The sequence below is a fragment of the Mus caroli genome, unplaced genomic scaffold (genome assembly GCF_978045245.1).
Source record: "Mus caroli unplaced genomic scaffold, Mus_caroli_1 scaffold_6, whole genome shotgun sequence".
Lineage (NCBI taxonomy): Eukaryota > Metazoa > Chordata > Mammalia > Rodentia > Muridae > Mus > Mus caroli.
In genome coordinates, this window is record NW_028227261.1 from 89,808,156 (window position 1) to 89,835,836 (window position 27,681).

The 27,681-nt window shown below is 39.9% G+C and overlaps 1 protein-coding gene across 3 annotated transcripts in view; it reads left to right on the forward strand.

Moving 5' to 3' along the window:
• Astn2 (astrotactin 2) overlaps window positions 1-27,681 on the forward strand; it is a 1,028,198-nt gene that overhangs the window by 477,501 nt on the left and 523,016 nt on the right. For 2 of the 3 annotated variants that reach the window (XM_021160104.2, XM_021160105.2), the window contains one exon: window positions 247-384. In XM_021160104.2, coding sequence (XP_021015763.1) covers window positions 247-384 — 138 coding nt within the window. The remainder of the gene's footprint in view (window positions 1-246; window positions 385-27,681) is intronic. The other variant, XM_029476271.2, reaches the window with a different exon arrangement.

A 27,681-nucleotide genomic window follows, 5' to 3' on the forward strand; every position in this document is an offset into this window, starting at 1 on the left:
GTCCACTCATTACTCATAAAAAGATAACAAGCTCCACAAGACAGTGCAAGGACTGAATGGTGCATAAACTTAAGAAGCAAACATTCGAATATGAGCAAATCTGGCTAATGCTGTGCCTTGGGGAACAGAGAATTCAAGTTGGGTGGAAAGATGAGAAAATGGCCCATAAGGGAGGGGAGAGGGCCCCCTTTTTCTTTTACTCTCTGCTTCTCGGGGAGTTCCCCAATGGAAACTCTTACATTGCAGGTCTACTTTCAGCTTGGGCCAAGGCCTCTGGCTTCCGGTCAGCAAAAGCTTTGTGGTGCCACCGGTGGAGCTGTCTATCAACCCCCTGGCCAGCTGCAAGACAGATGTGCTCGTCACAGAAGACCCTGCGGATGTCAGGTAGGGAAGTCACCTTTAAGATCCTGTGTAGAGGGGGCTGGTGAGATGGCTCAGTGGGTAAGAGCACCCGACTGCTCTTCCGAACGTCCGGAGTTCAAATCCCAGCAACCACATGGTGGCTCACAACCATCCGTAACGAGATCTGACTCCCTCTTCTGGAGTGTCTGAAGACAGCTACAGTGTACTTACATATAATCAATAAATAAATCTTTAAAAAAAAAAAAAAGAAAAACAAAAAACAAACAAAAAAAAAAGATCCTGTGTAGAGGACTTCTTGTAGCTGAGGAAGCACTCTGATGGAGTTCAGTAATGTTGATAGAGGTCTGGAAGATGTAAAGAATGTTGTCAAATCCATCTGTTCCTAAATTCTAGAAGCACCTTCCATTGTTGTGCAGCACTGACTTGTATTCTGCCACCATGGCTCTCCTTCTGGGATTTGATTCCCAAAAGTAACTAAATAAAACCTATCCACGGCTGATATAGGGCTGATATATGATCTCACTCACTGTGAGATTTATTATGGATGAGCTTATCATAGAATCATCATTAATTAGCAGTATTTGGAGAGGCTTGGAAGTTTAAAGGGTGGGCTGTTTTCCATTGTGAGGATGATGTTCTGAAAAATCCACAGGATTTGAATTCCCAATCTGTTAAAGCCTTTGATCTTCATTGATGAAATAGATGTGACTGCATCACTCCTTTTGTGCCTTGTACCTTGCAAATAACTTCCTTGCCAACTTACTTTCCTTTCTTATAATTAGTGGCTTATACATTATGCTGTTCCATTATGTGGTGCCTTTCTCAAGGTCAAAGAAAAGAACTTCCTTAGCTTTGTAATCCCCAGTTCCTAGTACATATTGGACATCTACTAAATGTTTATTGATTTCATTAAGTCAGGGGTCTTAGATCTGATCCTAGTACAAGTCTGGATTTTTCTGGTGTGGACTTATTTCTCTGTCTCCAATTTGAGGAAAGGAAACCCTGTAGAAATTATGACGTAACCATAAATGAACTCTAGTCTTAACTATAAAAGCAGTTTGCCCACGACTTACTGGTTTCTTAACTAAAATTAAAACCTGGCACTGATGACTACCTGTGACTATGATCCTACCACTCAACAATTGACACAGGTTCACTCTGAATTAAACTGTAGTGAACATATTTTTGTTGTCTTCCAAGAAATCCTTGAGAGGTAACTCTCAATATCTGCTGCATTTCACATGTAAGGATGAGACTAACATGCTTTTCCAGGCTATTCAGTTTTTAGAACAATGGTCTTTTTTAAAAAATGGTATAATATTGGGGCCGAGGAGATGGCTCAGCAGTTAAAAATGTTTTCTATTCTTCCAGGGGACACAAGTTCAGTTGCAAGCACCCACATTATGTGATTTACAGATAGCTCCCTGGAACTACAAATTCAGAGGAATTTAACATCCTCTAGGGTCTTCAGAGGCACCTGAATTCATGTGCATGTGCCAACACATATGTGCACATAATTAAAAATCTAAAGAAAACTTAAAAAACTAATTAAGGTAATACATGAATAGCATTTATAAAATGCAGAACCAAGTTATTTAAAACTAAAGAACAAAAAATATTTTCGAACATAAAAACTGACTCATCATGGATTCCATTATTTTCATTTGTCTAAATATAGAACTGGAATAGCTAGCATTTGAGGAAAGCTTGCTAAAGACTCTGGGCATTGCATATTGCAAAGCTAGAACAAGGTGCATCAAATAGAAAAACTCTCAAGGATCTCTAATGATCTCAGCTGAAACCCTGTGAAAGACACTCTGCTTGCTCTCCGCAAAGTTCTATGTGGTTGACATTGTTCTCGGGATTTTAATGAAGATACATGTGTTAAGTGTTGCTGTGGGTGAGAAGCCAATTCTTGCCACGTGTAAGCAATATGATAAAACCAATTCTTATTTTCTATGATTCCAGGTCTTTGTAAAATGAAGATAGCATGCCTTTCCCATCAAGTATAAGAATAATAGCTCATACCCACTGATGGTAACCTGTGCATATAATCTTTTACTGATGCAACTGCATTTTATCTTTATATCATCATCTAATGTAGCTAGGCTATTATTTACATTATATTTATAAACATTAAGCAGGCAGACAAAACATGAACTTAAGACCTAGATTGTGTTCTTCTTTGGAAGTGATGAAGCCCAGTTTTAGCCTTTAATCAGCAAGAGCAGACAAAGACTATAGTCTTCCATGTGAAATGATTTGTACTAACAGTGGAGTTTTCCAAGCGACATTAATAAACCTTGTTTAACATAGCATTGCCCAGGCAAGCATATCATGAGCATTTAAAGAATTAATAAGTTCCAGTCAGGTAATATGTTAGAAATTAATAAATAATAGATCATAATTATAGATAGCCAATATCAGTGACATGGAATCACAGCAAAGAGATTAGAATGAAGACTGTGGCAATTGAAGTATGGGAGAGACAGAACTACATATTACAGTAAGATTCTAGGAGTGACTTGAAGGTGCATTGCAAGTTTGAGCTGGAATTCTAAACCTGTGATAAAGTTGAGCAGAAAGTATGAGTGATATCTTTCACAACCATATGTAGAATAACTGTGACCCACTGTGGTAGCTGAATTTACTATAATTAATATTATCAATACATGGTGAGCGAAAAAAGCTAAAAACTAAGTATAAAAACTAAGTGTTTTATATACTTCTCACAGGAATGTAAATTAGCTTGAGCACTGTAGAAATCGGTCAAACAATATCTACTCATGTTGGATGTACAAACGTCTAATTATTGACTTCTCCACTAAGTATTTATATAACAGAAACTTGTATGTCTCTGTATGTGTGTGTGTGTAATATTACTGAAACACAGAATCCAGACCTAAAAGAATATACATGTTTTTATAATGATTTATACTATTAGGTTTACTGATTTGTAAAAGTCCTTGTACTCTGGGTAATGGAAGGTTAATGACTGAGGGCAGGTTGGAGGGCTTGTGCTGATGAAGTTTGGCATTTTCCTCATAGCCATGCTTTTATAGACATTTTCCCCAAACATTCTTCAAAGGACACATTGCTGTGAGACTCTTTTATTTTGATTAAACATAAAGTTCAATGTTTAAAGTTACAAACCTAGGAGGCCAGCTGAACCAGCCCAGTTCACACTTTCATTCCATCGCCTTCTTGCATTCTAGATTTCCTGTGGTTCTGTTTACCCTTGAGGACATCGAAGATAGGAGAAGCTTTGCTTTGCAATTGTTCTGTTTTCTGTTTGTTTTTACTGTTTTGTTCTTATAATGCACAATAAAGAGAGAAGATTAAATAGTCTAATAAAGTGCTGAACTTGACAGTGATTAGCTCTCTAGAGACAATAATTATCATGCCTCTGATGGTAGCATAATGGATTTTCCCCTCTTTTACTTTTTAATTCTTTTCTCTTTCCCTTGCAAAAAGGGTGCATCCAATTGATGCGTTTTTAAATCAGCAGAGCGGTGGCATTGAGTGTGTGCACTAATCTTTGTGTCATAAGATTTAGGGAAGAATTTAAATGAGTATGTGCAGTCTCCTGTGGTTTGCCAGGCCTGTGGCTTTATGGACATGGGCATCTCTATTAAATAAATAAAGAAAACCATGTGTGGATAATCAGAGGATGCTTTGAGAGGTGAAAAGGAAAGAACAAGTTGTTTTCAGAAGTTAAAAAGAACATTGGCTATTAAGTGGAAATTGTAGAAAAGGCTTGGCTGGGCAAAATCTACGGGGGAAGGGAAGGATTTTAAGTCGGAGGGGTAAAGAGGCAAATGAAGAGAGTCCTTTTCTGGAGGCCTCCCGTTCTTTAGACTACCCCAGCACGATGCTGCTGAAAATGAGAATTTCAGTACTCGAGACAAAGATGGTGTAGTTAAATTTCAGATGAATTCTTTTCCGTTCTTTAAAGAATGAAAACAGCTTGTACCTGGTGCCTCTTGCGTGCCAGGCACGGTGCCAAGCACCCTGGTGTTACAGACATGAAGAAGGCTTGCCTCTGCTTTCAGAAGTCTCATGGCTTAGCAAGGAGTGTGGAACAAGAGGCTGACTTGAGAAAGAAAATAAAAGTTCCTTGTGGAGAGGGAAGCATGGCAAATAACGCTTCTTACTGCACACTGGGCCTTCTTCACAACTTCGCCTGGAGCTGGATCTTCTTATAAGAGAAATGTGAGAATAGCTATTGTAGTGAGAATAATAATCATCCACAAAGCCCAGCATTTGGAGCTCCTCAGTGATTTTTCTATGATCTCAATCAATGAAAATGAAATTGTGAAGTGCTGTTAATTCCTGAACAATGTTGAAAGAATAATGGGACATCAGGATGCAGGCTAACATTGCACACTTGGTGATCGTTTTCACATTGAGTTCTTTCTGAATAGAATTAAGAATTTCTTCTTGTTCTTTTGCCCTTTCAATTCCATGCCCTGAGAATATATTGAACACTTATTATGTAGACGGCTGTCTAGTAGAAATACAAAATATAAAGCAAGAATTGCAATGTATTAGGGGAGACAAAAGCCACAAACAAACAAAAAAAATGTAACTTGTGATATTCAAAAAGGAGGGAAATTTCCAGATAGAAAGAAAACACAATGCTAGATATGGTCAGACACATCTAGAGGTGAAAATGGAGTTTTATAGACATGTAAATCTCTGAGTTAAATAGTCAATATGTCAATTGGTCACTCACTGGTCGAAAATTTCCTGGAAGCATGTTAGAAACACAGATTCTCACAGGTATCTACGATAGATTGACGGTGATACCCAAAGGTATGAGGCCCTGATGTCTAAAATGTGTAAATACTGTTTGTATTTTATATTTCCTTTGTTTTCGAATTAGGTATTTTCCTCATTTACATTTCCAATGCTATCCCAAAAGTCCCCCATACACTCCCCTCCACTCCCCTTCCCACCCACTCCCACTTTTTGACCCTGGCATTCCCCTGTACTGGGGCAGATAAAGTTTGCAAGTCCAATGGGCCTCTCTTTCCAGTGATGGCTGACTAAGCCATCTTTTGATACATATGCAGCTAGAGTCAAGAGCTCTGGGGTACTGGTTAGTTCATAATGTTGTTCCACCTATAGGGTTGCGGATCCCTTTAGCTCCTTGGATATTTTCTCTAGCTCCTCCATTGGGGGCCCTGTGATCCATCCAAAAGCTGACTGAGCATCCACGTATGTGTTTGCTAGGCCCCAGCATAGTCTTACAAGAGAGTTTTTTATAGATGTTATTAAGATTCTTTAACATATCTTCGATTTCCTGGCTTATAGGTATGACTGAGAACATCACAGCAAATGCTTTTATAAGAGAGAAGCAAAGGGCATTTGACACATATAGAAGAGACACTGTGAAAGAGTAAAATGTTAATGTGTTACAGTCATGAGCCAAGAAAGCCAATAGCCAGCAGAAGAGAGTGACCATAAAATCAAGACCACACACACACACACACACAGAGAAACACACAGACAGACATACATACACACACACACACATATACACACACTCACACGGTCTCCACAAGATGGCTGACCTTGATTTCAGACCAGAAATACTAATTTAAGCCTTTTCCTTATCAGTCAAGCCACCCAGTTTGTATGTTTTTATTTCTATTGTAAACACAGGAAACAGATTCTAGCTACTGAATTAGGTATTATGAAGATCAACCCACCAGTTTAATGGAGCAGGTTTTTTAATAACTCAGATACTCACTGAAGTTTGAATTTGGGTGTACTAGGAAATGAAACAGAGCAGAATTTCCCTGCTCAACTCTAAAATAAAATATATGAGGGCTGGACCACTCTAGAGTAGCCCTACCTCCTGGTATCTAGGTTAATATATTTCGAAGTCTTGCAAGGATGCGTTAGTCCTATCTCTTTTCATCCTTCCCTTCTGTTTTTAATCTGGGCTGCCTTCTCATGCATAATATTCTGCTAAAATCCAGTCTTATAACCTGAGACACTTTGCTAGAGTAAAGAGATATATATTTTCCCATGGTTCAATATGCCTGACACTGCACTACTAACAACAGCCCGTGTAGTTCAGATAAGTCATGTCACTTGCCCAAGACCACAGCCAGTAAATGTCAAAAATCAGGCTTCAAATCCTCAAACCTGAACCCTTTAAGCCCATGTTCCTTTTCTGTAGGCGGCTATGCCTCTGACCAATCACAGGACTGTAGTCACTGTTTCAGATCAATGCTTGCAGGGGCAAGCTGCTTTACCCACCTTGTCCTGAACGACAACTTCACTCTCTAAGCCAAAATGTTAGAGAACTTAGCTACATGCATTGTGATTACAAGTAGTGTGGGCCCCAGGGAAAATTCAGAACACGCCAAGTATGGGATATGGGTCAAGAAAACACCACAAGTTTCTTACCCATGAACAAAGGGCCTGAGGCTGGGGCTTTCACTTCAATCTGACTGCAGTGGAGCAGAAAAGGATGCATAAGAAAGACTCTGGGAGAATAATAGAGACAAAACACTCATGCTATTTTCTCCCAACATTCTCTTCTCCAAGCTATAGACTACATAGACTAAAGGCAATGCCTTTAATCACTATGTTCTGTAAATGTATGCCACGATGCTAAGAGGAAAGCTTAAGCATACACATACTGGGTGCTTGCCTGAGTGGTAGGCAATGTGCCAGCTCAAAAACTGTAAAGAATAGCAAGGTAAGAAATGATGGGACGGGCATAGCTTTTGGAGTCAAATACAAGCTGGTTGTGAGCTCTGAATGCATAGCTTGGATCAAGTCAGTTTCCTATTCTGGAGAACCCCGAAGGTAGAAGCTAGTGGGCTCTTTCATATGATGATATATATTGAGGGGCTTGTATACTACAAGATGGTTAATTGGTGTTCAGTGAGTGAGAGGAATATCCATCTTTCTGTCTGTGTATATATGTATGTTCTTGACCCATGAAAAATAAAAACTCAAGCTGTCAGACTCCTCCCACCATTTATCTCTCCATTATCAGTTCTACAGCCATGAGTTTACAACCCCAAGATTAGAGTATTACTCAAAGTGAGTAGAACACACCCTCCTGAAAACTGCATAAGCTTAATTTCCAGTTCTACCATTCACTGGCTAACCTCAGCTAAATTACTGAAGCCTTGTTAGCCTCTGTTTCTTATTCATAAGTGGGAATAACAATCACAGTAATAACTTTGGATGTTGCTGACATGCAAACTACATCTTAATTGCATACTTGCAAATGGCAATGACAAGCTATGTCTGGTCATGTGTCATATGTGTCTGGATCTGGCTAGACCCTTTGCAAGTGTGAATTCTGACTCCTTCCAACTAGTGGAATAGTTACTGTTTATTTCCAGATAGGGAAACCAATGAATTAAATTCTGTGCACAATATTATGTGAGTAGTAAGTCGGTATTTGAATTGTGACTGTTAATCTAGTGCTTCATGCTGGCTGCTGTGGATGCTTAGGAAAGTCTCAGTAAGATAAGGAGACATGGTTACTGGCTTTCCATCTTCGTCTTTACTGACCATTTGGTTATTGTGGGCAAGCATTCTTTCTTAGTTTTTATTTTTGTTTTTATTTCATCTTTTAAGTTTTAAGGCATGCATGCTTGTATATTTGCAGGGACATGTGTGGGAATGCACATTTTTGTGTATGTGTGTGGAGAGTAAAGAACAACATGACGTGCAGTTCCTCAGAAGCCATTACGCTGTTTTTGAGACAGTCTTTCAGGGGCCCAGTACTCCCTGAGTAGGGTAAGCTGGCTGGACAGAGACTGGGCACTGTGATTCTGAATTCTCCAGTCTGCCTGATGGCTCGCTTTTTTGTTTTGTTTCAGTTAGGTTTGGGTTGAGTTTCTATTTTTTGGTTGTGGTTTTGTTTTTGATTTTTGTACTGAAGGGCCAAACTCAATTCGTCTGTTGTTCCTCTAACTCAAGGCATGCAATTGCAAAATAAAATATAAATGGGGAAAATATATTGTAAGTAAATTAGGAGTCCCTTTGACCGTCAGCTTGGTTCATAGATTGTAGGATCTGGATTTGCCCTGGACCACCAGATTCCTCCTTTGTTTTGGATGAAAAACCTCCTCTAATAAAAGTCTGTGTATAGGCCACCACACTTGCTACCAATGGAGAGATTCTTGTTCCTCTCCCCCTCCTTTCTCAATGCCTGTCATTCAGCCAGTGAGCCTGGAGACACATATATTTTCCCATTTTAGTTTAGCGAGCATAATAAAAGTGAAGTCTATTAGGATGAGTTTCCATCCAAGCTCTGTAAATCTCTTCAAACACTCCGCAGCATGGGATTTCTGTTAGTCTTTGCCACAGGGGAAGCTGTACCATGCACCAATGGGCAGCCCAGGTGGAGGGCTCAAGACACAGCCTCTGCTAAACGGAACTCAAATGGAGACTTCAGAATATAAATATTGAAGTGACCCAGGTTGGATAAAGGGGAAGCAGTTAGCTAAGCTTCCATCTTACATACAGGAAATGCTAAATTATTAAAATTTTAATAAATGTAATAATAAATATTTGATGTTGAATTATAGACGGCTTTGCAGTTACAGTGAAGCTGAGACATGACTTGTTATATCTGCATTAGAAGTTAAATACTTTTCAAATGGGACTTGCTAGGCTGCTGCAAGTCCTCACATCTTCAGACTAAAAGGAGAGACAGACATGAAGGTCTGTACACTGGGCAAGTACACTGGGCTTGGAGTGAGGATTTGAGGGAAGCCTAGGGCCATTGCCTATTGCCAATGTTTTTATTGTCTGTGGATGAATATGTGGGAAAAGTGGTCAATGTCAAAAGTCTTCCTTAGTTACTTTCCATCTTATTTTTTGGGAAAGAGCATTGTAGTGAACCTGTAGCTACAGAGTGGCTGGTGAGTGAGCTACAAGTATCCTCCTGTTTCTGTTTTCTTAGCATCGGGATTTTAAGCACGTGCTGCTGCATATGGTTCTTGTGGCTGTGTGTGTTTTGTGTGGGCATTAGGTATCTAACTCAGGTCATCTTCCTCGCATGATAAGTAATTTATTAATTGTACCATCTCTCCAAGCTGTAACCCTATTTTTAATCTCATATTTGACTGATAAGTAAGTTGATATCCTAATGACTTATGCAGAACAGTTGGAGGGAAGGCATTGGAAATGGAATGTAGACTTGTGACCTCTGTTCAATCCATCACGCTGTAGGACCTCCCGCCCATGCAGAGCATTTTTCTGCTTGGTATAACTCAGAGTGATTTTCAGTTTCAGGGAAAAAGAACTTGGTTTGAATGACTCAGTAAGACTTACATTAGAACACTGTCCTGGAAAAGGGGAGAGTTAAGCTTGCAAGGGAGATGAGATAAAGATTGAGGGATTACATACTAAGATTCTGTCTTTCTTTCTTCATTTTTCTATTAGGATGGCTTTATTCTCTCCTACTATGTAACTCACTCCTTCCCATTCTCTGCTACCTTCCATTTTGCAGGGGAGTAGTAATAATACTCATGTGTCATTAAATATGTATGCTTCTTGCTACAAAGGAGTAATGCTTTTCTTGCATGAGATAAATTTTGTAGAATTCCAGAGAAGGTATGTTATTGGTCTGACATGTGTTAGACTACCCTTGGCTTACTCATTCATCATGAGGTGAAACTACCACGTAATACAGACTCTGGCAAAGGAAGGATCAAAGAGACAGACACTCCATCACATGTTGCCTAATCTCTCCCTGTTTTTTTTTTAGTTGGGTATTTTCTTCATTTACATTTCCAATGCTACCCCATAAGTCCCCCAAACCCTGCCCTCCACTCCCCCTCCCACTTCTTAGCCCTGGTGTTGCCCTGTACTGAGGCAGATAAAGTTTGCACGACCAATGGGCCTCTCTTTCACTGATGGCCGACTAGGTCACCTTTTGATACATATGCAGCTAGAGACACAAGCTCCAGGGGGTACTGGTTAGTTCATATTGTTGTTCCACCTACAGGGTTGCAGATCCCCCCAGCTCCTTGGGTACTTTCTATAGCTCCTCCATTGGGGACCCTGTGATCCATCCAATAGCTGACTGTGAGCCTCCACTTATGTGTTTGCTAGGCCCTGGCATAGCCTCGGAAGAGACAGCTTTATCAGGGTCCTTTCAGCAACATCTTGATAGTGTGTGCAATGGTGTCAGCGTTTGGGAGCTGATTATTGGATGGATCCCTGTGTATGGCAGTATCTAGATGGTCCATCCTTTCATCTCAGCTCCAATCTTTGTCTCTGTAACTCCTTCCATGGGTGTTTAGTTCCGAATTCTAAGAAGGCGCAAAGTGTCCACACTTTATCTTTGTTCTTCTTGAGTTTCATGTGTTTTGCAAATTGTATCTTGTATCTTGGGTATTCTAAGTTTCTGGGCTAATATCCACTTATCAGTGAGTACATATCATGTGAGTTCCTTTGTGATTATGTTACCTCACTCAGGATGATGCCCTTCAGGTCCATCCATTTGCCTAGGAATTTCATGAATTCATTCTTTTTAATAGCTGAGTAGTACTCCATTGTGTAAATGTACCACATTTTCGGTATCCATTCCTCTGTTGAGGGACATCTGGGTTCTTTCCAGCTTCTGGCTATTACAAATAAGGCTGCTATGAACATAGTTGAGCATGTGTCCTTCTTACCGGTTGGAACATCTTCTGGATATATGCCCAGGAGAGGAATTCCTGGGTCCTCAGGGAGTACTATGCCCAATTTTCTGAGGAACCGTCAGGTTGATTTCCAGAGTGGTTGTACAAACTTGCAATTTCACCAACAATGGAGGACTGTTCCTCTTTCTCTACATCCTTGCCAGCATCTGCTGTCACCTGAATTTTTGATCTTAGCCATTCTGGCTGGTGTGAAGTGGAATCTGAGGGTTGGTTTTCTTCTTATCAGTCTATTTTATAGGATGGGCTAAATCAGAGATAGTACATATCAGTCTTCCCTCATGTCAACTGAGATAAATAAGTAGACACTGCCTCAAAAGTTTATGTTGGGAAGATTTCTAAGGCTGAAGTGAGTGTTTCTAATTTTCTATCTCATGAGTTTATGATGTTGTTCCCTTGTTAAATGAAGAGGGATTATTGGTTACTAAGACACAATGAAAGGACAGCCATAGAAATAGAGATGTTAAAGATGAACTGACAGTAAAATTCCCTTATTCAATGTTTTTCTATTGATCTGTTATCTCAGGGGACATATTCAGCCCAAATCTGTTCTTGGTGCTAGTATATTTGCTGAGATAAATTTCTGGCTTGTAGCAGAGTTGAATCCTCATGTGTAAGTGCTTCCTGGATTCTGCCTGACATAATCATCATCACTCCTATTAAAAATGAATTCTAGGATATAAATTACCTGCCTAAAAGGAGTCTCAAACATTGCTGTAGTGTTCAAAGGTATGGGTAAACAATCACAAACTCAGAAACCAGAAACACTTTCCTGCATCCAGCTCACCTCGGATACATGCTCTTAGGTTGATAGGACACACTCTTCACTGTACTTATGTCCTAATCTCTGCTGTGTGTTGTATTTGGGTTTCCCAGAGTTTTCTGTAAGTTCTCTTGAACTTCATAGGCAACATTGTCAGTTAGACAAATCATAACTGTGGAGCAGAAATGACCAAAAAATTAAAGTGAACAATTATTTTATTTTTTCATCTAAAACCCATGAGGCTGAGTGGAATGATGCCTTTCCTTCAATGTATCATATCCTTCAGTGTAAGTTACAGAACTTCTGCCCACAAAACACATGCACACACACACACACACACACACACACAAACACACACACATCAGGAGTGAGGAGGAACAGAGGGAAGGATATACACACACACACACACACACACACAGTGAGGCGCACACACACAGAGAGAGAGAGAGAGAGAGAAAGAGAGAGAGAGAACCACACCACTCGATCAGAAGGGTTCAGACATTTCAGTGAGCACACTTGACTGCTTTTCTCTCACCAACAAAAGAAACCAATATCAAGGAGAGACCCAGGAACAAAGGGAAGGTGTGCTCAATTTGGAAGCATTTTCTCCAACATTTTGGGAAAGTTCTAAAGAAACAACAAAGGATATACAGCATGCTGTGACTAAATCTGTGACTGAATCAGCTTCAGGTATCAGAGAACCAAGATGAGGGCAATGTTTCTAGAACACAGAATGGTAATTCCCTGGGACTCTGGCAATCAGTCCAGGATACAGCCAACTCATTGTGTGACCTTTCCTGAAATGTTCTGAGAAGTTCTGCCTCTCTCAGTAGAAGTAAACACAATGGAAAACTAAATAAAAAAGCTCAGTGGGGTAACCCATCATTTTGAGGTCCAGGTAAGGGGAAGGTTGAGCTGAGGGTTAATCTAGGGAAGTGCTCATGAGATCCATCTGTACTCCTGGATTCCAAATAGCTGCACTGACATTACATTTTATCAAGTAGCATCCTTTCTTTCAAAGTTTCTTCTACCCATGGACAAATCACATGCAAATTTTATAGTTTAAACTATTGCTGTTCTCTACCTAGACCCAAGTCCACTGCCCTCAAATCCGGGTGCTTTAGAATAAAAATATAAACTATGTAAGATGACACACATTTCTCAATCTAAAGCTGGGAGGCCATCCTTTTGGTTATCTCATCACTTCCCGTATTCCCACCTTTAGTTTTCTCAAAATAACAAGCGCTCTCCTAGACCCCTGCCTTCTCTGGTGCAGGCCCTGAGCATGGCACTCACACTTTTCTCCCTTGCCCATGGTGTACTCTTCCTCATCCACTAGTTTAGTAGCAGGGTCACTTTTGAGAAGGCTTTTGTGAATTTGTCCTCCTTGCATCTATTGTCATATCCATGGTTGCTTTGTTATCCTTTCCAGAGTATCTGGTCCTAAATTAGAAAAGAGTGATCTCAGTGCACCTAATTGTGTAAAAGGACCCCACTCTAATCTTACCTGGTGATCTGTGTGATCCTGTAGGTCATAGATTGAATCTTAACCATTCAAAACATCATAAGCAGTTCAGAGAAAGGCTCCAGAACATTTGATGGCTCTAGTTTGAAGTGGTTATTTTGATACTGAGATGATATTTTTATGTTATCAACAAATAATTTTCTGTAGATACTCCTGTGCTACCTCCTACTATCACATCTGTATATAAATAACCTGCTTCACAGTGTGTACTTTGCTGTAGTGCAGCAAGCTACATTTGCTCAAGTCATTTCATGTAACAGTAGCACTTCGGGGCAAGTGGAATAAAAGCATATGGAATAACATCAAAATGAGAAAAAAAATCCTTAGTCTGAAAAGTTTGAGAAATTTTGTTCCTATAATTGAAATGATTATGCCAAGGTTCCAGACAGCAGCTTGGCCATAGGTGTTGATATGTTAATGGATGTCAAGCATCTTTGAAAGTAAATCCCACATGCTCTGGCCTCCCCAATACTAACTCACTAGAAACAGGTTTGGTACCTTTATTAAGATTCATGGGCTATGCAAATTAAACTAAGTATCAGGGGAAAAAATGGAACGTAATTCCCAGGGGTCTCTTTCAAAGTGCACACACAAGTAGAGGGCAGTCCAAGTTGGAGCTGGCCTTTCTTTACTTAACCAGCTAATCAACTCCACAGTCTGTCCATCCCAATTCTCAGCAGTATTTGTGTCTTTATGTATATGTAGCATCATTTATAGAACAGCCTGTTTGAAAATTCCAATGCTGATATCATTCCAGGTGAGTAGTTCTTCAGTGTCATATAGAAAGGGCAGAGAAGGGGGAAAAAAAAGCACCAGAGAGTAGTAAAATAAAGGATATGGCAATACAGCTTTTCCTTCAGTACTGTGAATAATGAACAGGAGTGTGTCTGTGTGTCTATGGTTGTTGATCCAGATTCTCCATAGTCTAGACCAGCAAGGCAATCTAGCCATTTCAGTCTCTTCAGAGACAGAGCTCACTCCTTAGCATCCAACATGCTGGTTCCCCAGCTCTGCCACACACTATCTAGACAACATTGAATGTATTTCCTTTATCTTTCTGCCCCAGATTCTTCACTTGCAAAATGCAGATAACTATAGGACTTTGGCTGAGAATCAAGTGAGATTCTGGACAATGTTTTGTGTGAACCACTGACCTGGCCGTTATCATTGCTATGTTGTAACTATTTGACCTAAATCTGATCTCCATGTCAGAATCCTCATTAGGCAAGTCATGGACCCTTTTCAGCGGGAGGTTTTATTCACAGTCTTTGTGTTCTCTTGAGTCTTTATGTGTATTGTACCTCATGACTAAGAGTACAACTCAAAGGTGCTTCGGAAAGGGATTCAAGATTCATAACACTTATTTTCAATAGTTAAATATGGAAGCATCTTAAGTGTTTGTCAGTCTGTACATCAATAAGTGGAATGTGATATAAAAATATAATGGAATATTATTCTCCCTGAAAAATGAAGGACATTGTGATTTGTTCTGTAATATCAATGAGCCTAGGGACATTATACTAATTAAAATAAATAGTTACAAATGTATGAATGATGTAGATTCTACTTTTATAAAGAACTCAAATGCAAAATTGTAGAAACAGATAATAATCATCATTGCTAAGGGCTGGGGAGAAAGGGTAATAGGAAGTTTCTGTCTGTGTTCTGTGTATTGCACAGAAACAAACACAAAATAATCCAGTTCACATTGTGAAATGAAGAACCCTCTAGTGAAGAATGGCAGTGCTAGTTGCACAATCCACACTTGATGCCCCTTAACTTTATATTTAAAAATTAAGATAATACATTGTATGCTTTGCAAATTTAAATGTTAAAATGGACAGAAAGAAAGTTTAAGAGGATAGTTTGGGTAAGAGTATGAAAGGTCTTTCCAGAAAGACCTACTGCACCAGGCCACTCACCCCATTCAGTCCTTGCTTCAGTCTTCCTGTAGCAGAATCCATGTCCCTGTAGTATATATATTGCTCACAGCAGCCCTTAGGACATTTCAACAGCACTGCTGCCATGCCCACTGAGTACTGAAAGATGGTGTTCACTGCATTGAGATCGAGCTGCCTGAGAAGATCTGGTCCCTGAATTTGCTTTCACCTTGGGATTCTGCTGATGGGATGCTGGACTGACTCACTGATGGTGGTGTTTATCCAACAGGGGAAGGCAATATCTATAAAGCATGATGGGAAACACCCTGGGATATGCATGGCCTCACATATTGCACAGACATGGCCATGGACAAATATATGTTTGTCCATGAGCACACAGATGATGGGGAACGGAAAGCCAGGCCAGGAAGCAGCCTTCTGCTTGGAATGAGCCTTTCCTCCGTTTGCTGCATCCACACATGGTTAAAATCTTGCTGCCAGAATATTTTTTAGCTTCTTTCATATATTTTTTAGGCTTTCTTATTGTAGTGCATTCTGTTTCTGTGAGAGTTTTTGTCTGCATGTATGTGTGTGCACCACGTGTGTGCCTATTGCTTACAGAGATCAAAAAACTTAGGATCTCTTGAAACTAGAAACACAGATGGTTGTGAGCCACCATATGGGTACTGGGAACTGAGCCCCAATCCTCTGAAAGAGCAACATAAAGGCTGAAAATATCACAGGTCAAGAAGAGAATCCTCACTTCACCTGAAAAAGAAATGAGAAGGGATAGTTTCAAATACATCTCTAGGGACATTTCTTAACTTCTGTAAAAATTTCTTTCATGCACACCATACTGGGTGTTCTTGTACCCTAGTGGATATGAGACAGGCATTCCCCTAAAAACCTCACAATGCAAAGGACGTTCATCCTCCAAGAACAACATGCAGACAAAAACCTCATAGAAACCCAACTTCAAATGCCAAAGATGTCAGTGTTGAAAAGCCCTGCATTCTACGAAGGTATACTCTCCCCATTGAACAGATGAAAATTTGAGGTAAGGTCTTTTTTTCTTCTTTTCTTTTCTTTTTTTTTTTAATTTGGTTTTTTTTTCGAGACAGGATTTCTCTGTATAGCCCTGGTGTCCTGGAACTCCCTCTGTAGACCAGGCTGACTTTGAACTCAGAGATCCACCTGCCTTTGCCCCCCAAGTGCTGGGTTTAAAGATGTGCACCACCACGGTTGGCTCGTTTGTTTTTTTTTTTCTCTTACATGCTTTGCATTACATATCCAGAGTAAACTGTTAGCCGCAAATATAAGCATAAGGAAGGTGGCAGGGGTGCTTGAAAGCAGCTTAGAAAGAGGACAGGCTTTGTTTGAGGAGAGCAGCAGCAGCCTGGCTTTAGGGTTGAGCATCTGGCTCAAGGCTTTCAAACTTCCATAGCTACAGTCAAAAAGAAGCTCTGCACATTCAGGGTCCATTGGTCCATGTGGAAACATCACTACCAGGGAGAAAATGAAGGTCTAACAACACCCCCTCCCACCCTCTTTAAAATGAGGTTGAAACTCTCTACCCTCCTTGGCTGTGATGGATTTTGAACACTAAAAAAAAAAAAAGTTTACAATCCCAGCCGGGCTTGCATAAATCACAACGCCTCTGTACAGCAGCAGCACACATGACTTATGGCCCCATCACTATGGCAACAGGAGCAGAGCCTGCAGATGCACAAAAGCGCCACTCCTGCATGACAGGCCTTGGCTGGGCACTGATGGAGAGGCAAGTGTACCAGAGAAAGGATGTATTCTCTAGGACTCACTGCCCATTTATCTTCATTCAGCTCAGAGCAAGCTCCTTGCTCCATCTCTTCTGTCCTCAGCCTCAGCCTACAGGTTTGTTTTTCTCCCTCTCTTCTGAGAGGGGAAGATCTTTTCTCCTTTTAACCTGTCCCACTGAAGGTTTACAAGAGAAGGACCCCCAGTTAGAGCTTACACAGTGCATGGTGGGTCTGCATGACATGCGCTCTAAGCACTGAGTTATGGTGACAGTTTCTACATGCTAACCATTAATACATATGTACCCTTCATAGATGATTTTCACCCATTGTGTTGCAAGTTGGTCTCTTAGAATTTCTTCTTTCTGCCAGGTCACCCTCTAATGCAGTTGGCATAGATTCATCTCAGCTGGAAGCTGACTTTGGTCTCTCCCATTGCTCTACTTGCCTGCCACCTGTATTTCTCAGGTCACTGCTGCTCCTCCCAGATGTCCTAGCCCTTTGTTCTCCTGATTCTCTAGCCTCTTCTACACCCCAAGATAAGGACAAAAAAAAAAAAAGGAAGACCAGCAGTCTCAACCAACCCTGACCCCAGGGAGCTCCCAGAGATTGAATTACTAACCAGGAGCATACATGGGCTAGTACGAGGCCCTTGGCACATATGTACCAGAGGTTTGCCTGGTCTGGCATCAGTGGGAGAAGATTCGCTTAATCCTAGAGAGACTTGAGGTCCCAGGAAAGGGGGAGCACCCTCTCTAAGACAATGGGGAAGAGGAATGCGATGAAGAATTGTGGGGTGGGGGAGTGAGTGGGGGAACACCTGGAATGTAGACAGGATAATTTTAAAACAAAAACAAAAAACAAACATGAAAGTCATTGGAGTAGTGTAGTCAGAAAAACTGTCCAAACTGAAAAGCCACCAAGCAATGATGGCAATTCACAAGCTGGGGCTTTCTTTGCTTTAAGGGCATGAGGCGCTGGGGGAGATTTGCAACAGGTAAAGCACAGCCAAATCTGGATCCCCAAATCTTCCATAAAATGACAGGTGGGCATTACAGTCCACCTATAATTTCAATGCATGGAAGACAGAGAAGGGAATTCCCACAGCAAGCTGGTTAGCTAGATTAACCAAACATAGAGCTTCAGGTTCAACAAGAGACTTGACTCAGTGAGTAAGATGGAGGGAGAATGAAGATACTGAACAGCTACTTTGGGCCTCTACAACCACACACACACACACACACACATACACACACACACTCACGGCAGGTAAACAAATGAAATAAAACTATGACATCAGACTACTTAAAAGGCTATGGGATCACACCAGGCCTGTGGTAACCATCTGATGTAGATGAAATACGATGTCTTCATTTTCAGAGAATTCACAATGAAGTATTTGAAAGAAAGTAGGCTCTGTGTCATTTAACTGACTTTTAAATACTTCAGAGTGAAACATTTGTGTGTGTGTGAATACAGAAAGTGCAGATGGGCGAGAGAGAAAACAGAAGGAAAACTGTCTGCGTGAGTTCCCGGTGTTGAACTTCATTCTCCGATATTATTCTGATTATTCAGGGTTCCTCATATTTCCATATGAAATTTGTTGTTGATATCTTTTAGCAATATGCAAAAGGGAGTGCTTTCAGTTTGTAGAGCAGCTTGGGTACCATGACCATATGATGTCTTTCTTTTCGTTTATGTCCTCCATAATTTTTCCATCCTCTTTTTTTGTTGCTTTCAGACTACACACATTGTTTTGATTTTTATAAGTTTATTTCTGAATATTTCATCTTCTTATGAGACTGCAAATGGGATTGCTTTCCTAATTTTGTTCTCAGGGTGTTCACTAACTAATGTATAGAAATAAAATTGACATTTGTTCATTGCCCACATATCTTGCAAGCTGATGAAGCCAATAATTACTTCTAGTGGTGTGTGTGTGTGTGTGTGTGTGTGTGTGTGTGTGTGTGCGCGCGCGCGCTAGCATTTTGTATATACAAACTCAAACCATCTGTCAAATGAAAATTATTTTTCTTTCTTTTCCAATCTGGATTTCTTTTGTTTATTTGTCTTTCAAATGTGCCTGACTACCACCTCCATTGCAGTGCTAATCTGAAGCAAGAACAGTTTATATTTTACAACCATTCTTCAAGCCTTGTATTGCATTAAAATAAAAATGTTAAAAATATATGCCAAAAGCCTAGCCTTAAGAATACTGATTCAGATGGCCTAGGGAGGCACTCATGGCAGTGACAGCTTTATCTAACTTTCTTTGTAGACACATAAATTCAAATGCATACAATGGTGGTAAAGTAGAAGCAAAACATCCAGGAAGGCAATGGGAACTGATGGAAATGGGAGTGGCCTGCAGCAGAGGGTAGCATAGCATAAGGAAAGTATTTCAAGTTCTTTGTATATTCACATAAAATGAACTCATGTAACCCTGTATGGTAATAAATAAAATAAGAAAAAAATACATTTAAACATAGTGAAATTGGTCAAAATATGTAGCCTACTCAAAGCATAAATCAAAGCAAAACAAAACAAAACAAAAACAAATAACAAAAAATAGCAACAAAAGAACTGAAACCTTTTAACTGAGTCTAATCCAGCCAGGATTGATCGGCACCTTCTCTGCAAAGGGACCCTGTCATTCTCCATCATAGCATGTGTCACAGTTGACTGTGGTGCCTCATTCTGTTTTCCAAGAAACTGAGAATTCTGCCAGAACTGAAGTGGTTATTTTTGCTTCTTCACCATGTTATCCAAAGCAAAGCAAAGCAAAACAAAACAAAACAAAACAAAACAAAACAAAACAAAACAAAACAAAACAACACAACACAACACAACTTTATATCAAATTTTGTAACTCACACAACACCATGAAATGTGTAACAAGGGGCCTCATTTTTATAAAATAATGCTCTCTTTGTAGCAACTGATTGAGAGCACCCAGTTAGATAGTGGACCAGTAGAAGGTGGAAAGCCAGTCCTGCATGCATTCAAAGGTGAGGTTTCCCATCCATAACAGGACCCCTACCTTCTAGTACATTTTCTTCTTTTTTCCTAAAATATGTCATTTATTCTTTTTTCCTTTTTTATTAGATATTTTCTTTATATACATTTCAAATGCTATCCTGAAAGTTCCCTAGTTCCCTATACCCTCCCCCCGCCCTGCTCCCCTACCCACCCACTCCCACTTCTTGGCCCTGGCATTTCCTGTACTGGGGCATATAAAGTTTGCAATACCAAGGGGCCTCTCTTCCCAATGATGGCCGACTAGGCCATCTTCTGCTACATATGCAGTTAGAGACACGAGCTCTGGGGGGTACTGATTAGTTCATATTGTTGTTCCACCTATAGGGTTGCAGACCCCTTCAGCTCCTTCGGTGCTTTCTCTGGCTTCTCCATTGGGGGCCCTGTGTTCCATCTTATAGATGACTGTGAGCATCCACTTCTGTATTTGCCAGGCACTGGCATAGCCTCATATGAGACAGCTATAACAGGTTCCTTTCAGCAAAATCTTTCTGGCAAATGCAATAGTGTCTGGGTTTGTTGGATGATTATGGGATGGATCTCTGGGTGGGGTAGTGTCTGGATAGTCCATCCTTTCGCTTAGCTCCAAACTTTGCAACTCTTTTCATTGGGTATTTTGTTCCCTATTCTAAGTAGGAATGAAGTATACACCCATTGGTCTAAGTCTCTACTCTGCTCAGAAGATTCAAGGTAGGGTTTGTATTTACTAAAGTCCACAGGATAGTGTAGGATACCCTAAAACTTGTTTGCATTATTTTTCTCACATTTGTACTTATCCATAACTTTGTACCTCAGACTCACAAAAATCTTCCAGTCTCCTGCGCATCTACCTGCTAGTCTCTACCATCTGACAGATGATTTGTAAGTATCACCTGACTTCAGTCTTTCTTAAAGCTTCCTGACACCTATACACTTTTATGACGTTCTTTCAAATGAAAGAACTCTCTCAAAGAACTTGTCTGTCCTTGGCCACAAAACCAATCAAAGACCCAAGATTTCAACACCAGAGCTTAAGTCATGTATCCCCATCATGTGTTGCCTTCTCTGCTGCTACTAAAAGTACAAAGGTCTTGCCCACACTTCACATGGCAGTATTATCCATACTCATAACAGAGTATAGATAACTATAATCCCACAGAAAACTTAGTAAGTCATGCATTGCTAGGTTCACTCATAGTCTTCCTGATTGGTAAGTCTGGTATGAAGTTTTATATTTTCTATCTTCTAGCTTATTATGTAATGCTGGTCAGCAAAGCTCACATTGAGAACTATTTCATGAAATTATTTAGGGTTGTATCAAATCTCTGGTAAGAAGACAAAATGCTAGAATTTAGAAAGATATAACAAGTGCCTATCTTTCAAGTATGAAGATGTGAGCTCAGATCTCCTGCATCCATGGAAAAAGCTGAATATGATAGTGATGTGCATTTATAATCCATGTACTGGAGAGGAAAAGATGGGTGGATACCTAAAGCTCGTTGGCAGGCCTGCCAGCTTAGTGAAGTCAGGGTGCTTTATGAGTAACAAAAACGCTCCCAACTAATTAATTCATTTTAAAAATAGGAGAGGAATCAGCAACAATCTGTGGCTTCACATGCATGTTCACACACACCCACCTTCACAGTTATACATGCCCCCCAAATCATACACAAGTGGGGGGGGGGCGTGCATGTGCACACATGTGTATCTTCGTATGACACAAAAAATAAAAATAAAAATAAAAGACATAAAGTCTGTGACAGTATATTGGGATGGTAGCCAAAACAAAAGTGACTCCTTGAACTTGTGACACTTGCAAAGTAAGAAAGGAACTCCCCTGCTTATATGCCCTTTGAGGGCATATTTCCAATAACCTAACTTGCTAAAGTTTCTTCTTCTACTAGTGGTGCCATAGCATGAGAACAAAGACCTCAAGTCTTTGTCTTTTGAAGACAGAATACAACTAAACTATAATAAGGGTGGTAGCAGGAATTAAAATACGTGGAACCAATGGAAGCCAATTGATCTGGAAACCCAGTCGCAACTGTTGGCAAATTATAGCCAAACCAATTCATCCCATCATCTGTTACATATAAAATTTTATTACAGCATAACCTCTTTCATTTTTAACAGATTACCAGTAGCTAATTTATTGCTACAATGGTGGAATTGACTAGCTGCAACAAAATATCCTATGGTCCACTGAACCTAAAGTATCTACCATCTGGTATATAGCAGAAACAGGTTGATACATAGTGACTCAAAATGTGATCCCTAGACTGATGGAATTACCATATCCATGAAACAGAGAATCCCAACTTCCAAATTGAAACAAGCTAAATTACAATGTACATTTTTATAAGATCCTATGGTAATTTGTCATGATACTAAATATTAAGAATTAGTGCTTCTAAATAACAAAGTAGCTGAGAGACTGAATTTTAGAATCAGGTCATTGAAACTGCTGGTTACTAACATTATGCTAGGGGCTGCTTATGTCCATTTCTAGCCTTATACATCTAAACCATAACACCAGCGCCTATATCAGTATATTAAGGACTGGAATGAAGTTAACACAATTCAAAGTCCTGGCCTTTAATAATCATTGAATAAGAGTTAGCCGTTTTTGTGATTATTCTTTTTAGTTTACAAATGGGAACCCAAATTGTGCCTGGGAAGAAATATGACATCCAGATTCACATGAGCACAGGATTTCTTTCTTTAATCTGACTTCAATGCCTATTTCCTTCCCTTGGTTTTAATGGGCAGATAATTAATGCACCCAATTGTGATAATACTCTGAGAGTCATTCACTAAGCAAATTGATCTTGGGCAAGTATTTTTCTCTGGCTTCTTTTACCCTACGCATAAATGAAAATAACTAACATAATCAGGTTGTTATTTTACTGATCTTATGAAAGGTCAGGCAGAAGTGATGATCTAGTTCAGAGCCTGGTATGTTGGAGATGGTAAATACAGGACACCAAAATTTGGAGAAGTAAAAAATAAGAAAGGAAATCCATAATGTCATCTTGTGCTGTTCTGGCTCACCCTGCCTCCCTCGGAACAGACACAGTTTTAACAACAACTGAATCTCCCAGGCTTATCAGGAAATCAGCATGGTTGGAGGCTTTAATGGTTTGCTCCTTTATCCAAAATAATCTCAAATAGAAGCAGCAATGGGTTGGGAGTCAAGATTTTGTTGCTATCCCAAACTTTGCTTTTAGCTTTGATAACTTCACATAAGCTTCTCCCTCAGTTTGGTCATCAGTAAACTGTGCTAATTCACCCTTCATTCAGTTGTGAAAATCAATGAGCTGATTCATGGCTACCACACAATCTCTGTTACATGAAAGATGCTACTATTTGCTTTTGGTAGATGGAGACTTACAGATAAATACATCACAGTGCGGATAATCACTGGACTTGGAGATAGAAAGGAGGTCTGGTAGAAAATGAGACTGTCCTCTATATGGTGTCTTTAGAACGGAGAAGCTAAGGCATAAGGATGACACCATATTGGCCCAAGTCCACACCATAGGGAAGTGGAACCAGCTACCTGAGTCCTCATCAGGGGGCCCTTAGTATTTTATTAAGCTGTACCTCCACAGCTTGGCTGTTCACAAATATGCCTTGTTTCCATAGTCACCAGTGACTGAGCAGGAATTGGGCTTTTCATCAGAGAATGTAATCAAGGCAGCCTTGAGCCTTAGAGAGGCAGCTCCAAAGGCTGTTTGTTGTTCAGCAGGCTGAGGCAGAGGCTTGAGGCCAACATTAGCAGCCCTGGGCTCCTGACAGCAGGTGTGGATGATGAATGGGCAGCTTAACGTGATGGAGCAAATTGATCATTGCATCACCGACCACAACTTATTCATTTCTGCAAGGAGGGCAATTCATTACCCTGCATGTCACGATGCCCATGTCAGTGCCAAAGATAAAAGCCCGAGGCCTCACAGCCTGTGCCTCTCATCACATCTCCCTTCTTCTTAATAGGAGAGAGAGGATGCTGCAATAGAGTGCCAGATTCTGGAGGCTGCTCCAGGGTCCTCAGTCTTGCCAGAACCTGGAGGCAGTTTCTTTGCTAAGAAATCAACAGAGACAATCCCCCAGGGCTTTAAAGCTAATCAACAACAACAAATAAGTTGCATCTTTCAGGCTAGTTTTATACACTCAAGGGCAAAGAAGTTGAAAGGAGTTTCAAGGCTTCATGTAAGCACAATAAGAATGAAATCAAGAATTGATTAGTTGAGTCTATATGGGTTTACACTAAGTATGTTTATACTTATATTACAATCTAAAAGTAAACTGTTTTACACAGCTCCCTAGTCCTATTAGGTGTATGCTAGCATAAAAGTGAAGCAAAAACTTTAGTATGTACTTATAGGCAATTGATGCAAAATTTATTAGTAGTAATATTATCATCATTATTATTGTTGTTGCCAATAATGGTTGCTATCGACTGTAGTCAGACACCATGTTTACCTAGATACATTTGGAACATTGTAGTAATAGTAAAATTACTTGAGTTTGCATCTATTTTCTCCTACAGGAAAGAGACGCTGTCTCTATTCTGGATCACTTTCTTGAGTGAAAAAGAGAGAAGTAAGCCGTCTAGTAATTTGCTGTCAGTTTCACCTTCCTGAATCCCTTCCACTCCAGCTGAGGTACATCCCATAACTTCTACCCCCAAATAAACAAGTGAGCCTCATTGCCACTACCCTTCTCTCAGTAATGTCCATATTATGGTCCTTTTACAACCCACGGCCAATTGCTTTGCCTGAACCCTGATCACCTGCACGTCAGAGTGTAGAAAGGTCTTAATCTATTGATTATGTTCTTGCTTTCTCTCTCCTTAGTCTTTATAATAGAAAGCAGACCCCTTTCCTAGCCACGTAAAACTGACTGTATGTAGTTTAAGTGTGAGTGGTAAGTATTGCAATTCCCATCAATGTGATTCGGTTGGTCTCTCCCACTGCAATATCCAGAGCAACAGACGTCTGTGCTCATCACTCACTCTGTTATCTCAGTTTATGTCTCTATTGGTTACATTGTTTCCACATCCTCCATAATATATGGGGCCTGAACACTGGGTGCTGGAGACCCATCTTGAATGTAGATCTTGAACATACAGGAAAAAAAAAGAAGCTTCACTCTTTCTCTGCTGCATAAAATTCCACAGAAGGGTTGTATTGATGCTGCAAGATATGTATGCCTTCACTGGGACACTGAGAAGGAGAACCAGGAACCAGGATGGTCAACTTTGAACCGGAGTAGAAGGAAACAAGGTTCCTACAGGCTTGTATGCCCCACCCCAGAGCCATGAGGAGGAAGAGTGGTTACTCTGTAACAGGAAAAAAGGAATAGAGCAATAAAAGTGATGCCCCTAGGAGACAGTGGCAAGCAAGGTTTGCCACATTAGAGCCTTCCAGGGCTGGCTATAATCTGTTCCATATTGACTGCTTCATTTCAGTATTTAAACATATTCAACCATGTCTCATTTTAAATGCCATAATCATTTGGAATAATAGTAGTGATTTTTTTCCTAACTCTCACATCCTTCTAGCTATTTACTAAGACCCTCATTTTTGAAACTAATTTATTGGATGAATGCTGTACTTTTGTCATTTTTATGAAGTCATTTCCCATTCATGGTTTATCTCACTAAGAAAACAGAATCATTTCCCGTATTATAATGGTGATTAATAAGGAATAGCTTTGCTCCTCTACTTACCTGGAAGAGCTTTGCCGGTGAATCTAGAAGCAATGCTGGTTCTATACATGGGAAGTTGCTTTTTGTGCCTACTAAGAGGCCAGGTATGTGTTGCTGAGCATGCTAAGAGGACACGCAGCACAGCACTGAACTATTCCACCCAGAATGTAAATAGTGGCTAGAACAAAGATCTTGACCTTTCCTTTTATAGCTAGCTCTTCCATCTGTTATTGTCTTGCACATTGTGTCTCTAAGAGACTATCATCTGAATAGAATCCAGAAAATTGATCAAAACACACACACACACACACACACATATATCCTGGGCAATGAGCTGACAGCATTCCCTGCAGTTTCTGCACCTCATCCTCACCAAGCATAAGACAGTCTAGTTGTACTTAGCATTGCACAGCTTTTACAAGTTACTCTATATCCAATCTCAGCTCTAGCTACTTTCCAACACTGCATTCAAGGCATCACTCAGAAGTGGCAAACCATTTTAGAACTAGGACTGACTCATCATGAATATGACAGCCAAGTGCAGGAGTATTGTCAAGCCTCAGGGAAGTCTAGTGCTTGGTAGCCAAAGTGTCTTTTCTTCAGAGTGTTGAGTAACAGTTCACTGGGCTGTGTTGAGTAACAGTTCACTGGGCTGTGAAAAATGCTGTTCTGATAATGATCATACATTATACAAAGAAGCACAAGTACGTTCCTCCCATTCCACCACAGCTCCTCTCATACACATGTGTTCACACACACACACACACACACACACACACACACACCCCACATGCATGCACAAGTGCACATGAATACATGTCATTTACATTGTGCCTACTTACAGTGCTACAAGCAGCAAACATCCTTTCTCCAATTTTTCCATCACCATTAGCAGAGAACATAGTGTGTACAACTTAGCTCCTACATGACACTTCTACTAAAAGGAATCAGAGCTCCTTAGAGTTGAGCCCAAGAAAGTAAACGGTGAATCTAAAATACCTTATGCAGGAAAGGAAACCCAAAATATCAATACATGTTAAAGGACATGAGATTCATCTTGGCAAAGTTTACACTGGCAAACATGATACAGGTTAAACATCAGAATAAATAATTATGATAACATAACCCAGTTAATTAACAGGAAACTAACACTCAATACTCATTTTCATTAATAAATGGATACATTAAATATTTGATAAGGATTAGAATAGTCTAATTTCAAATAACCTCCCACAAATTGGTAAATGGTTACATAACAATAAGGAAAACAGATAACATCTTGATGAAGTGAATAAATGAATATCATCCAAATAAGACAAGACCATGTACCATTTGACCTAAATAAACCTCATCTTGAAAAACATTAAACACATGGAAAGAAAGTTATTCAAATAAATCAAGAATTTGAAATACAAAGAAAAATATTCATTGTTAATGGAACACATTATATAAAGGTAGTTTCAACCTGGGCACTTTCCATTAAAGAATACTGTTGAGAAACAACAACAACAAAGACCCATCAAAAACAACAACAAAAAAAAAAAAAAAACAAGAAATGCCAGGCAGTAGCACTCTGGGGGCAGAAGTGGGCATATCTCTGAGTTCAAGGCCAATCTGGTTTATAAAGCTAGTTCCAGTATATCCAGAGCTAACCAAAGCAAGCCTGTCTCAAAAACAAATAAACAAAAACAAACAAACAAAAAGACTAAATTGTATCTAAGGATTGATAATACTACCTGTATTGGTGATTACGGTGTCATTTTGCTTAAGACTTGTTTTGTTTGTATTAAATAACATTAAAATTTTCAGAGTGACTGGACACATCTCATTGGGAATTGACCCTACAGAGAATAAAAAGTCTTCATTCTGAAGAGGAGTATAGGAAAATAGTGAATTAAATATCTACATTGAGAATAAATCAGTTTTTTCATGGCCAAATTTGCATCCAAGTGATATCTCTATGGC